Source organism: Anser anser (genome assembly GCF_964211835.1).
Source record: "Anser anser genome assembly, chromosome: 13".
NCBI lineage: Eukaryota > Metazoa > Chordata > Aves > Anseriformes > Anatidae > Anser > Anser anser.
This window is the reverse complement of record NC_139734.1, coordinates 631,679-644,189: the sequence shown is the minus strand read 5'-3', so window position 1 is coordinate 644,189 and position 12,511 is coordinate 631,679. Positions and strand designations below refer to the sequence as shown.

The 12,511-nt window shown below is 38.4% G+C and overlaps 1 protein-coding gene across 1 annotated transcript; it reads right to left on the bottom strand.

The window, feature by feature from the left end:
• Window positions 1-1,903: 1,903 nt before the first annotated feature.
• On the bottom strand, window positions 1,904-9,401 carry LOC310880926 (nuclear pore complex protein Nup153-like). The gene is made up of 6 exons (XM_083797465.1): window positions 9,255-9,401; window positions 9,079-9,117; window positions 8,925-8,978; window positions 5,963-6,121; window positions 4,807-4,859; window positions 1,904-2,121 (listed from the first exon to the last, which is right to left on the bottom strand). The coding sequence occupies exons 1-6, from the start codon at window positions 9,378-9,380 to the stop codon at window positions 1,980-1,982; spliced, it is 573 nt and encodes a 190-aa protein (XP_083653591.1). The 5' UTR covers window positions 9,381-9,401; the 3' UTR covers window positions 1,904-1,979.
• Window positions 9,402-12,511: the final 3,110 nt, after the last annotated feature.

The following is a 12,511-nucleotide window of genomic DNA, read 5'->3' as shown; positions in this document are numbered from 1 at the left end:
TTGACCTTGATATGTCCTTTGTCATCAGCAGGTATGGCATGCCCGCCGCCATTATTGGATATGTCAAGCCTGAGGGCACTGTTGAACACGTTATGCCTGACGTCGCCGTTGTATATATCATGTCCTCCACCTCCTCCTCTGATAGATCTGTCAAGTCCTCCACCTCCGATGGATCTGTCATGCCCTCCACCTCTGATGGATTTGCCATGCCCGTCGCAGCTGCTGGAGTTGCCGTGCTCATTGCTGCTGTTGAAACAGCGCTCGGTGACGCTGAGACAGTGCTACTACCAACGAAACTGGAATTGAACTGAGGCAGCGATGCAGCACTGATGGGTAGGGGTATTTTCGGTAGCACTGGTTCCTCCACTTCCTAAAGTTGCAAATTTTAATTTTTCTTATACAAGACATACTACTTTCTCACCCCATCCCACCCAATTTATTAACAAAATTAAATAGAACAAAAATCCATACAAATTAAGAGAAAGCAAGTTTCCAGAAGAAATCCCGATCTCCCCACCTCTGTCTACCACGTCATTTTAATTTATGGCAGGCCTGCTTCCACATTATACTCTATTCAACAACTGTACAGCAAGAACACTGAAAGTTAACTCAAAACCTGTGCGGAACAGAGATGCACAGATCACATTTTTTTTCTTTCTTCTCTGTACTTTAGTCATCAAAGCTCTAGAGAAGCATCATCCTTTCTAACTACCCTCGCATGGCTTCAATTAAGAGTACACTCTCAAGACAAGTGAGAAAGTGTTCCTCTTGCAAAATTAGGCAGGATAGCTGCCAAAGTTTCTAAAGTCACTACAGCAGTGAACGTGGAAAAAGGTAATGTTTAAAGAAGCAGGTAGGTTCAACAACCAAACTAAACACAAAAAGCACCAAAGAAAGTCAGACTAGCAGCACTGAAGATTGTGTTCTGGTAAATACAGTCTATACCATGTATCAGGATGCAAATATAAAAATCAGAAAACAGCCTCTTAACAACTTCAATTTTCATCCCTGCCACTTACTTTATTTGATTACTAAGATTGGATGAGTTATGTTTTAAATGGCATAGGAAATCTGACCAAAATTTGTACAGTACTATCATGATCTACTTAGAAATGACTAGGCAGGGATGTAAGTTGGTACTACTGATATTCAGTGCATCCTGTAGCTTACATCTGTTTCACAGTTTTGATTTGAAAAGTTTATGGAACTTTTGATATTTGGACCATTATTTTATTTGCGTTACAGGAATAAACAACAGTGTTTACGATTTCTTTATATTGCATCATCCTGAAGTCCCATTTAATGATTTGAAACTTAAATTAACTTAAATACTTAATATTAACTTAATATTAATTAAATACTTAATATTAACGTAAATACTTAAATTAACTTACAGGCAGCTTATATAACATCCAATAAAAGAAAAATTAATCTGAATATTCATGGTCATAGTTTTATGGAATAGATTTTTCCTATTAAAATGAGAAAAAAACTCTCTCACAATGAGTTTGGTGAGTATCAAAAACTGAGTCATCGTTAGCAGACATGCAGAATGCTGTCTTCTACTACTCTTTCAAACTCTTGGCCTGTATCTTTCTGTATGACTTAAATATGAAACCAAAAATTAAGCTTTTTTTTTTCTTTTTATACTTGGCACTCGTTTCAAGTATCATTCCTGTAGAAAAACTATACAAACCTTCACCAAAACATTACTTCTCTTCTTAGGACTCATTCATTCAATTGCTAACGAGAAATGTTATAGTTTGAAGAATCTCCAAGGTAAGAGAATTAAAAATTTCAAAATTACATAAGCAAAGTTCAGGTATTCAAAGACAGGAAATCAATTGGAGCCTGCTCTGAAACCCACAAGAAAACAAAAACAATGCAAAAATAAAGCGGTATTGTTATAATTTACTATGATGCAATAAAACTGACACACTTAGCTAGTTACTTCAGTAAGCTCAGTGACAGCAATTAATTTAAGAGTCACTTACCTGTTCTTGTACAGCTCTTGATAAATAGTGTATTCCTCTTTCCCTTCTCATTTTGCCGCCTCCGCTACTCACTCCTGAAGACAGACCATTGGACGCAGCAGTACTGAATTTGTAGCTGGTCACATTGCTAGCACACGACAGTACAGAAGTTGGGGGAAACAAGAGAAAAAAAAATCACCAGCCAAATTTTTTTTCAAGATATTAGAGCTGTTATTAGTCCTAGAATTGAAACCTGCTGATCAGAAAAAAACTAAAGCTGTCTCACAAGTTGCTAAACGCTGGTAAATACTTGATGTTCTAAATAGGAAAAACTTTATTAACAGCAGCAATGAAAAGGACATACATAAGTGCACCGTTCACATGGGAACAATGACTAAGCCAGAAGACCTGAAATAGAAGAGCTGATTTAGATTGTTATTTTCCAGTGCTTCCTTTAAATAGGACTGGTTCTCTGATTCTGCGATGCACGTGTATCTTTTGCAGGGATATAAAAGAACAGCTCACAAAAATACAGAAAGAGTGCACATATGCACACATACACATGGGAAACACTGCCAACAGCTCTGATAGAATAGGGACGCCTTAGACTTGTGTGGCAAGGTAATATGGCCTAAGCTTCAGAAGCAGCTCTGGCTTTCATGTGGCCATCAGCAGGAACAGCAGAGGTGTTTGGGTATGCCAACATTCCAGAAGTCTTTTCAGACATGAATACAGATCCCTTTTGTAAGGCATACAAAGGCGTTTTTCTGGTACTTAAAAAAGCCTAGCTCAAAACCAGAAAGATATCCTAATCCAAGAGCAAATGGGGAAAAAATAACCCAAACCAGAAGTGGAATAGGGAATAACTCTAACAAAAGTACTATGGCAAGAAAATGAAGTATGCCTGGAAAAACTGTGACCTCAAAGCTTATCTTGCAGCCAATCAGTCAGTCAGTACAAAAGTGCATTAGATCGCACTGGAAGACACCAGGTCAAACTCCCACAATACTGAGGAGGAGAACTGGTCTAAACTTGTCAAATACTTGACAACAGCCTGCTTAGCACTGTAACTGCATAGAGGAAGACAGATCCCTAAGGCAGATGCTCAGACTTTTCTCTAATCCAAACTGTCAATCCATTAGAATTCTGAAAAAAGTCTTACATCAAAATAGATCTTCATTCAGACAACTATCGCTTGCCCATAACAGCCCATATTCCTCTTTCTGTTAACACCTGTGAGCTTCAAGGGGGCAAAGACAGTTGTCAGCCTTCAAGCAAGTCTAATCTACAATTGGACTCAGGATATAAAATATATATATATATATACACACACACGCATAGATATATAGCATTGGTGGGCCAGAGATTTACTGAGTATTCCAACTCAACTGTCCAAAGGGACTCTTGCCAGCAGATCAGTGTGGTGCTCCTGCTCCAGAACATGGCACCCAACAGAGACCAGCATCACAAAAAACACTACCACCACTACCTACTCTACAAACAAAAGGTAGGGCACTGCAATAAACTTTGTGAACGAAATCAAAAGCAGTGTGAGTTTTCTGTATCTCCTTCCTAAATGGAGAAGTAGAAAGGAGTTCTAACAAAGACAATTTAGAACAGTTTGAAAAAAACATAATTAAAACCCAGCACCTGATTGCACCTGTACCAGAACCTTAAAGCCAGTCGCTTCCACCCCTAAAAAGGTGGTTGTTGTGAAGTCCAACTTTTAGATGCCAAAACAAAGTGTTGAGTTCTTTCTGCAAGCCAAAGAATGCCCATGGTCACCTAAGAATTGCTTGGCAGATGAGCATAGAGTCAACAAAATTCCCTGCTACTGTTCTTTGAAAAGAGCGACTCCCTAAAAACCGAGTGCAAAGTCCCTTAACTCAAGCATTATTACCCAAAACACCATTTGCCCAGAAGGAAAAGCCATCAATATTATCTGGAGGATAACTCATTTGACCTAAACCAAGAAAGCAGTATAACACAAAGCAGTCTCCTCAAGAAGAAATTCAATTAATTCTGCTGGATTTTTTTTATTTTAGAGATGAGTTAGCATTTGGCCTCAAATGATTCTAAAGAACACATGGTCTTCATGTGAACTCAAAGCAGACAATTAACTTCATCATGAAAGGAGTATTAAAAAAAAGAATAATAAATCATAAATCTTCCTCCATGTTTTTGCTTAAAAAATAAAGAAAAAAACACATCAATAAACATCCTCCTGAACTGTAACTCACTTCGCCTACTTCACCTTCTAAAGAATGCTTCAGAAAGAATCATCCCATTAGGACAGAGCTTTCAAACTGCAAGCAATTAAATAGCTAAAACTAATAGCTTTTCCCCTAGGGAACATTAAGAGGGACAAATTATTTTGTTATAAGTAAACTGAGTTATAAACCATGAAATATCTGTCAAAGCAAAATTTGTAACGCTACAGATTTAGTTAAACTACAAAATGAGCCATATTTCCTGTAGAAGGAAAAAATAAGGCCTCCAATAGCAAAGATCCTTTCTGTGGATACAGCATTATAACGTGCTTCGTTTCCCATCTTCGTATCCTTCTCAGAAGATAAACTTGGGATAAAAAGCGGTGTATCAGTACTTTTATTCTTGCTCATCTTCCTTCCTTTCATAAAAACAACAATTTTCTCAAAGTTATATTGATCTTCAAACACAATCCAGACTTTGCAGCTGCCTCAAAATACAAAATTTTCATTGGATTTCCCATTCCTTTTACTGAGAACTGTCACCACCTTTCAGGTGCAGACCGTACTGAAAAAGGAGATTTCTTTCTTTCTTCAAGTAAGTTTTAAATTAATAGATGTCATACCTTTCAGATGGTTCTGCTCGCTGTTCTGCAGGCAAAGTCTTCTCTCTCATCCCCTGCAAGTTAAGTTTAGTTCAAGACTTAGCTGAATATGTACAGAATACACAAAGTACCAACAACCACTTCATGTGTTTTTTTGTGGTTTTTATTTTATTTATTTATTTTTAATTTTATAGCCCTGAATACACCTCACCTACTTAACGTTGTTCCCTAATTCAGCATTGTGGGTACAGTTCAGTTAAATTTTGGGGCTAAAGTAAGCATCACTGCTTCACTCAGCATTGAGGACAAACTGATAGAACACTAAATCAAATTTGTCAAATCCTCTAACAAAGAAAGTAATTATTTTAAACAAAATGACAAAAATTGTGTGTGTGGGGGGGAGAGTTTTCATCAAAACTTGTGTTTGCCAACCCCGTAAAAGGGACATACTTTTCTGTTTTCTATCATTTATCAACAAACAAGAAAAAAAAAAAACTCTACCCCCCTAAAAACTAAGCAGTTGCTGCTACATTCATTTTAGAACTTTACCAAATGGAGATTGTGCTGGCTAAACAACACAGAGATTGAAAGAGTTAAAAGCAATAAGCAACCAGTATTACTGTCCACTTTGATTTCCAGCCTAAAAAGCCCATACACTTAACACGTGGTCATTTGTACACTCAGACTGATACTGGAAACACAGATGTTTTCGCAGAAAGAGATGCCCATTTAATTTTATGGAAAATTTATCAGACTCCATCTACTCCAAAGCAATCAAAACCGATAACTCAGCACATTGTCAGAACTCTCACTTGGAGCACATAGCTCACCTGGAATAGTTTACACAGAACACGAGCATGTTTCATCAGTGACAGCTTTGTGTACATGAGAATATAAAAGGAAAACATTTCTGTCTTTTAATATTCTTTCACTGAGAACAGGATGACTCAATAGCACATCATGACATCGTGAAAACAACCACAAGACACTGAGTGTTTCAAAAACAGAATTAAATCCATAAAAGCTCAATCCATTTCACAATGGTTCCCACTGCCTTAAAGCTCGCCTCAAACATACTATCAGTACTTTTTGCAAAGATAGGATAACAATTGGTTTGAGAAACATTCCAAGACTGGAAAAAAAAAACAGGCACATAAGGACTCAAAAATGTACTCACTTGGTACTTTGTGTCTACTCTCTGGCAAATTTTGCTGGACTGAGTAGTTGAAGTCGGTGATGGTTCAGAATACCGCGTATAACGCATCGGTTGACGGTTTACCATTGGTGTCACAAGTCTCTTAACAGGTGGAGGCTGGAATGCATTCTGGGATTCCAGCTTTGAAAGGGAAACAGCAATCAATTTATCCTTACGTCCACCCAAATTAATTCCAATATTTATTGATGAAAACAAATTACAGAACTATAAACCTCCCCCCATCGGTCTTGGCACTCAGTGAATACGATTTGAAAATTCTGAAGACCGTTCAACTTGTAGAGGGAAATCACCAGAAAACCAGTAACGAAATCCATAAAGCTATATATAAGTAGCCAAAGTCTGACTGAATTCCATTTCAAAATTTGGCAGTTAGCTTCATAGACAAAATAATTCATGCTACCATAATTAAAATAACCCATGTTCCTAGAATATGCTCCTATCTTTTCCTCTGCCCACACTGTGATTTTTTTTTTTCAGTAGCTTAATTCATTAATTTAACATTCGAAGTGTTAAGCAACTAATTATACAGGCTTCTGGGCTTCACATTCCCTACATTTTCCCTCTTCAAAGTTACACAAACAATAGAACACACTCAAAAAAACCAACTTGTCAGTCTTACAATAATCTCATTCATTAAAATATGATCCAATGCTTTACATGTGCATTAGATGCACTTCAAGTAGTGGGTTTGACTTCCCTTTTCAAAGCATTTTCACAGACCAGAGTTAATTTTTAACACAGACCACTGCGTGTTCTGCAAAACTGACTTAACTGAACTGTCAGACAGAAAACAAACCCTAAAGGCTACAAGATTTACCGATGGCTCCGCCTGCGGTCTTAAGGATCAGAAAATACAGTCTTAGGAAGCATGCTATTGTTCAAATCAATACCAACAGGAAATTTTTGTTTACGCTGCAGCTTTAATTTCACAGTATCTCCCAGCTCTTAGTAATAGGATTCACACTCTCTCTAAAGTATATAAAAATACATCTTTCTAAAAAATATTACATTCAGTTTGAAACCTTGAATAAGACATGTTTTATGTAAGTTCACAAATCTACTTCGAGTGAACGATGGTTCATTGCTGGTTTTAAAGGTAAAAAAGAAAAATATTAATTCCCCCAGTTAGGCATTCAATACACCAAGAGCTATTCTGCCTGGTACAGTTCCTTGAAATAAGAAAAATACCACATCACTGCTACCCACTGCAGAAGTTTAGCCCGAGTGCACAAGTGTTCCGTCAACCGCATGTTCACTTTAGCAGGAAAACACACGATCGTCTCCTCAGCAAATAATTGCTTCTCATCACGGGCTACCCTTCTCCCGCCACCATTATGAATTCTAGTATTATGAATAGACAATCTATCTCCTTTCACCCACTGACAGCTGCGTGCAACATTCATTTAGTGGCTGACAATTTCAGGCTCTCTGTTGCAAATCTGGCAGATCTTTCTTAATGCCTTATCACAGGTGTATTGCTATAATATAACTGAGAATTCACACCAGATTTGGTTTTAGTTATTTGGATAATATTTATGATATACTTCACTTCTCCATGCCCTTGTAATTTGGCAGATGGTGAAAAGATGGTCCAGGAAATCTGAGATGTTTGTAAACTCTGAAGTGATTGTAAACTTAATTATACATCCATCCAATCAAGGAATTGGCACAGAAACTTCTTGAGACACTGTCCCTTTTCTCATTAGAACAGAAGATGAAAAGTTTGCACATCTTGTTATTTCCTTCAGTCACCTGATCTTCAAGTGGTCATTTAAGGGTTTTGCAATTTAATAAGCCCAAGAATACCCCTAACTAAAGTCATCAAAAAAAGATGACTAGTTTTCATTTTTTAAAGAAAATGAAAGGAAATCATGCTTTACCACAGCATTATCACCAGTTCTGTGCTACCTCCAAATAGGAATTTAGGAGCGTTAAGATTTATAGCGTCAGAAAAGAAAAAGAAAAAAAAAAACCTCTACCCCCCTAAAAACTAAGCAGTTGCTGCTACATTCATTTTAGAACTTTACCAAATGGAGATTGTGCTGGCTAAACAATACAGAGATTGAAAGAGTTAAAAGCAATAAGCAACCAGTATTACTGTCCACTTTGATTTCCAGCCTAAGAAGCCCATACACTTAACAAGTGGTCATTTGTACACTCAGACTGATACTGGAAACACAGATGTTTTCGCAGAAAGAGATGCCCATTTAATTTTATGGAAAATTTATCAGACTCCAACGATGGTTCATCGCTGGTTTTAAAGGTAAAAATGAAAAATATTAATTCCCCCAGTTAGGCATTTAATACACCAAGATCTATTGTGCCTGGTACAGTTTTGCAATTTAATGATACCCCTAACTAAAGTCATCAAAAAAAGATGACTAGTTTTCATTTTTTAAACAAAATGAAAGGAAATCATGCTTTACCACAGCATTCTCACCAGTTCTGTGCTACCTCCAAATAGGAATTTAGGAGCGTAAGATTTATAGCGTCGGAAATTAACAATTTTCCTCCTCTTTACTTTGAATGGTGATAAAAAGCACAAAAACTAGTTTTCTGTGCCCGAATGAACACGGAAGTCTGTACAAAGTCTATATGACCACTCAATCAGTATTTTTCTATTTGTGATCATTTCTTCAAGAGCAAACTTGCCTCAACAGGAATTTTAATATGCAGCTTCACCCCAAGTTGGGGGACAAGATAAAACGACTTGGTGTGTTCTAGAGTTGTTGCTCTCAACTTACAAAGATAACATAATTCTTAACCTGAGTAATCTTCACAGCCCATCATCTACTGTGGATACATGCCACTATTAACTTGATTTGATGTCTATGTTGTCACTGAGGTTTGAGAAAATTTTTCTAATAGTGATAAAGCATTGAAAAAGTTATCTACCTCAGCTTAAGACATTATTGGTTCTTACCTTTCTTCGTTTGGACTGGAAGTCAGTAATATCCGGTTTATCTATGTCCGGAGGCTAAGGGAAAAAACAAAGCATAACTATTAGAGGGCAATTTTTTTTTCCTGAGAGAGAGGGTTCCCTGCAACAAAAATGTGGGGGTTCATGGTCAACTTACACAACACAGCGGCAAAAGAGATGTCATTCTTTTAGCATCCTGTTGAAAAAATAGCGCAATAAATTAAACCGGCCACAGCGTAAGGAAGAATAGTTTTATCTTTATCCTTTGATGGCACATTTACTAAGTTTTATAAACACATGAAGCAAAAACAGATTAAAAGAAGTGCTATTTACCAACAAAGCGGTTGACAGCTTCTCCACTGCCTCCAAGATGCACCACGCTGAGGTACTCAAGGTAGCGTGGGACCACACAGTTTCTTGTCTAGCTTTCGCTCTCTTTTGTGCCTGAAAAATTAGCATTTTAAGTGTTACAATGGTCAATTCTCAGCTAAGGAGGCATGTATTTTATGTCCCAAGGCTACACTGATGATACAATCAATATATTCTGATGACAGAGAAACATGCAGTCACTGGGAGTTCAAGCCATAAAGAAGAGAATACATTCGGAGTTTAATGAAGTTTACCTTGGGCCTCAGTGCATCTTGCACGTGCTTGTTGCACGAGCAATAAAAGAACTCCGTACTTGTAAAAGGTCAAGACGGATGATGCCAGGACTGCTAAGGCCTCCGAAGCAGTAATCAGGGAAACAGAACTCAAGAAAAGGCTTGTGGTACAGAAAGCATTTTCAGTAACAACACAGACCTCAGAGTTTCACGATGGTCTAAGTGTACCATCTTAAAATCAGTGTATACAATCATAACCAGGAACTAGTTTTACTTCTCTCTTGCTTCCTCCCTTCCCCCAAGATTAAAGTTGGCTGCAAATCTTTGTCTTAAAAGATAAAGATCTGATTTAAACTGTAACAGATCTAAACATTACACTGAAAAAGTAAACTGTTTATTTGCACCACCCAACTTCAAATATCAGTCAAAAACTTCCTTTGGTGTGACTTTTTTTCTTCCCAGGTTAAACCCCTCATATAACCACACTGTGCTTATCACACGATGTGAAGACAGGAAGCAGACCACGCAGCATGTAAAAACACAAGTGAGACTCACAGAACCACAGAATGGTTAAGGTTGGAAGTGACCTCTAGAGATCGCCTGGTCTACCCCCCCGCTCAAGCAGGGCCACCCCGAGCAGGTTGCCCAGGACCATGTCAAGTCAGCTCTTGAAGACCTCCAAAGAGGGAGACTCCACAGCCTCTCCGGGCAACCCGTGCCAGGGCTCCATCAGCCGCACAGTGCAAAAGCATTTCCTGATGCTCAGACAGAGCCTCACGTTTCAGTTTGTGCCTGTTGCCTCTTGACCTGGCACTGGGCACCGCTGAAAACACAATGGCTCTCTATGCTCTTTGCACCATCCATTCAGGTATTTATATACACCAATAAGATCCCCCCTGAACCTCATCTCCTCCATACTAAACAGGCCCAGCAGTCCCTGCCTCTCCTCAGAGGAGAGGTGCTCCCAGTCCCTTGATCTTCTTGGTGGCCCTTCGCTGGACTCTCTAGTACCTTGCTGTCATTCACAGCAAGCAGCAAGAAGCAAGCTACTCTCTCCTTTAAAAGCCTAGTATTTTGGTTCCTCTTTTTACCATAATGCAGTAATATTGTAAAAAACAAAAATAGCCGACCAAAGAGGGTTCCCAGCTTTGCACCACAAGGTTTCAAGGTTTCCCGTAAGTGAGGTACTTGTACTGCCCTTTTTCCGTTGCACAAATGGACTGTCAGAACAGAGCCAGCAAACCCGCGTTTTCATTTTCTTCAAATTCCTTTTGATTTATCGATAAAAGTCACTTTCATTTAAATACATTCCTACCAAACCTGATTTGACTTTCCTTTTCGATTCAGCTCTAGCTAATCAGAGTTGTCAGCAGTTTTTATTTGCTATTTCCAAGAACTCTTGGGGGCAAATAACTCTCTCCAAGAACTATATGAATCATTCAAAACAGAAAGCATGTTACTGCTTATCTTGGGACTGCATTTAGTCCTGCATGCCTCTGTGTAACAGAAGAACAAAGGATCAGCAAAGTTGATTTTAGATATTTTCAAAGACTGCAGGTTTATACAACATATCCATAGCATGAATGTAGGCATGCTTGGAAAAGAAGATCCACAGATAAATATTAGCCAGGTTTGACTACTGTAGCTTTTGCTACCATAAACACAAGTTTTCAAAGTTATGCTGTCATTGGTTTTTTTGCATCAAGTTATTTTAATGTAATGTAGTCAGAGGCAGACAATGGCACTTGAATGGAATTTTTTGAAAGACCTAACAACAGAGGAAACCCCAACTACCAACAACTAGCCCAAACTGTCATTCTTGTTCTTTCTGACAAGTGTTACCTGTGGTAAAAACTGTCATTAAAGAATTTAAACAGAAATCAATCTCGTCTATTTTTGTAGACCAAGAGGGCAGAAGAGCAACTGTTACCACATATTCAGCTCCCTGCTCAAAGCTCCTTTGGCAGTGCTGCTTTTTTTATTTCCATCACTATTTCCCACTACACTACTTTTCTCATACCTGATAAGGTTCCGTCTTTGGCTGCCTTGATCTTACAGCTGCACCACCGGCATAGGCCGTCTTTCCGGGGTAAAATGGAGAAAACCCAAGCTGGTTTTGCTTAAAAACAGACGTGCTTCCACGTACCTACGGAAACACAGTATGAGAAGTGGATAGAAAAACAGGTACACATTCAAACTGATTAAAAGAAATACTGTGCAGTACTTACAGGACACAGTCCTCCAAAAACAAATAAACTGAATGCAGGTTTCTTAGAGCTAGCTGCAGAATGCTGCGAGAGGGAATGAGTTCTTTCAGCTTCTGTGGGCCAGAGCAGTGACGATGAAGTATTTTTTAAAACTGCAACATCTGCCAAAATGACGTATGCTAGATGTAAATGCCTCTCGTACGTACAGAACTTTAACAATAAAGATCACACTAATTCAAGTTCTTCAATACAGAAAAATAAGCATGACTTCAGCTTCTTTAAATAGATCAACTTCACGTACAGACTGAAAACCAAGTATCACCTACAAACTTGAAAACTGTTCACAGAGCTGCAAGTAGTTTTCACCAATCTTACCAAGTTAATACTGTGCTTCCAATGCAGATTTTTTTTTCCTTCAGGCTAAGATAAAAGAGGACCGCATAAACATCAGTGCATTTGTACGGACAAAGCTTTTTTCTGTGTTGGTAAAAGGCTGGAGGCCAGCACAGATCATAATCGCACAGGTTTTAAACCTGGAAGATTCCCCAAAGGCTGCTCTAAGAGTTAACGATCTTCTGCCCATGTATGTTTTACGAAGACACACCAGAAAGTTCTAGTGCACTCAGGTTATATTGCTAAAGCCCAGCAACTCTACTCTCAGCTGTACAAAAGTTCTCTGCAAAACCTGCTGAGCACACGTCAGTCCCTGTCTATATGGGGGACTAGAAAAAGCTGCAAACCTGCTGTTCGCCCTTTCAGCGAGAAGACCTACGTACCAACC

What these genes read in the sequence shown, in the direction of transcription:
- LOC310880926 (XM_083797465.1), bottom strand. Translation starts at nt 9,380, where the DNA reads ATGCTAATTTTTCAGGCACAAAAGAGAGCGAAAGCTAGACAAGAAACT. An exon ending in AGCTGTCAACCGCTTTGTTG is followed by an intron (nt 9,118 to 9,254) that starts GTAAATAGCACT and finishes TTTTTTCAACAG; the next exon opens with GATGCTAAAAGAATGACATC. An exon ending in TCCAGTCCAAACGAAGAAAG is followed by an intron (nt 6,122 to 8,924) that starts GTAAGAACCAAT and finishes TCCCTTTCAAAG; the next exon opens with CTGGAATCCCAGAATGCATT.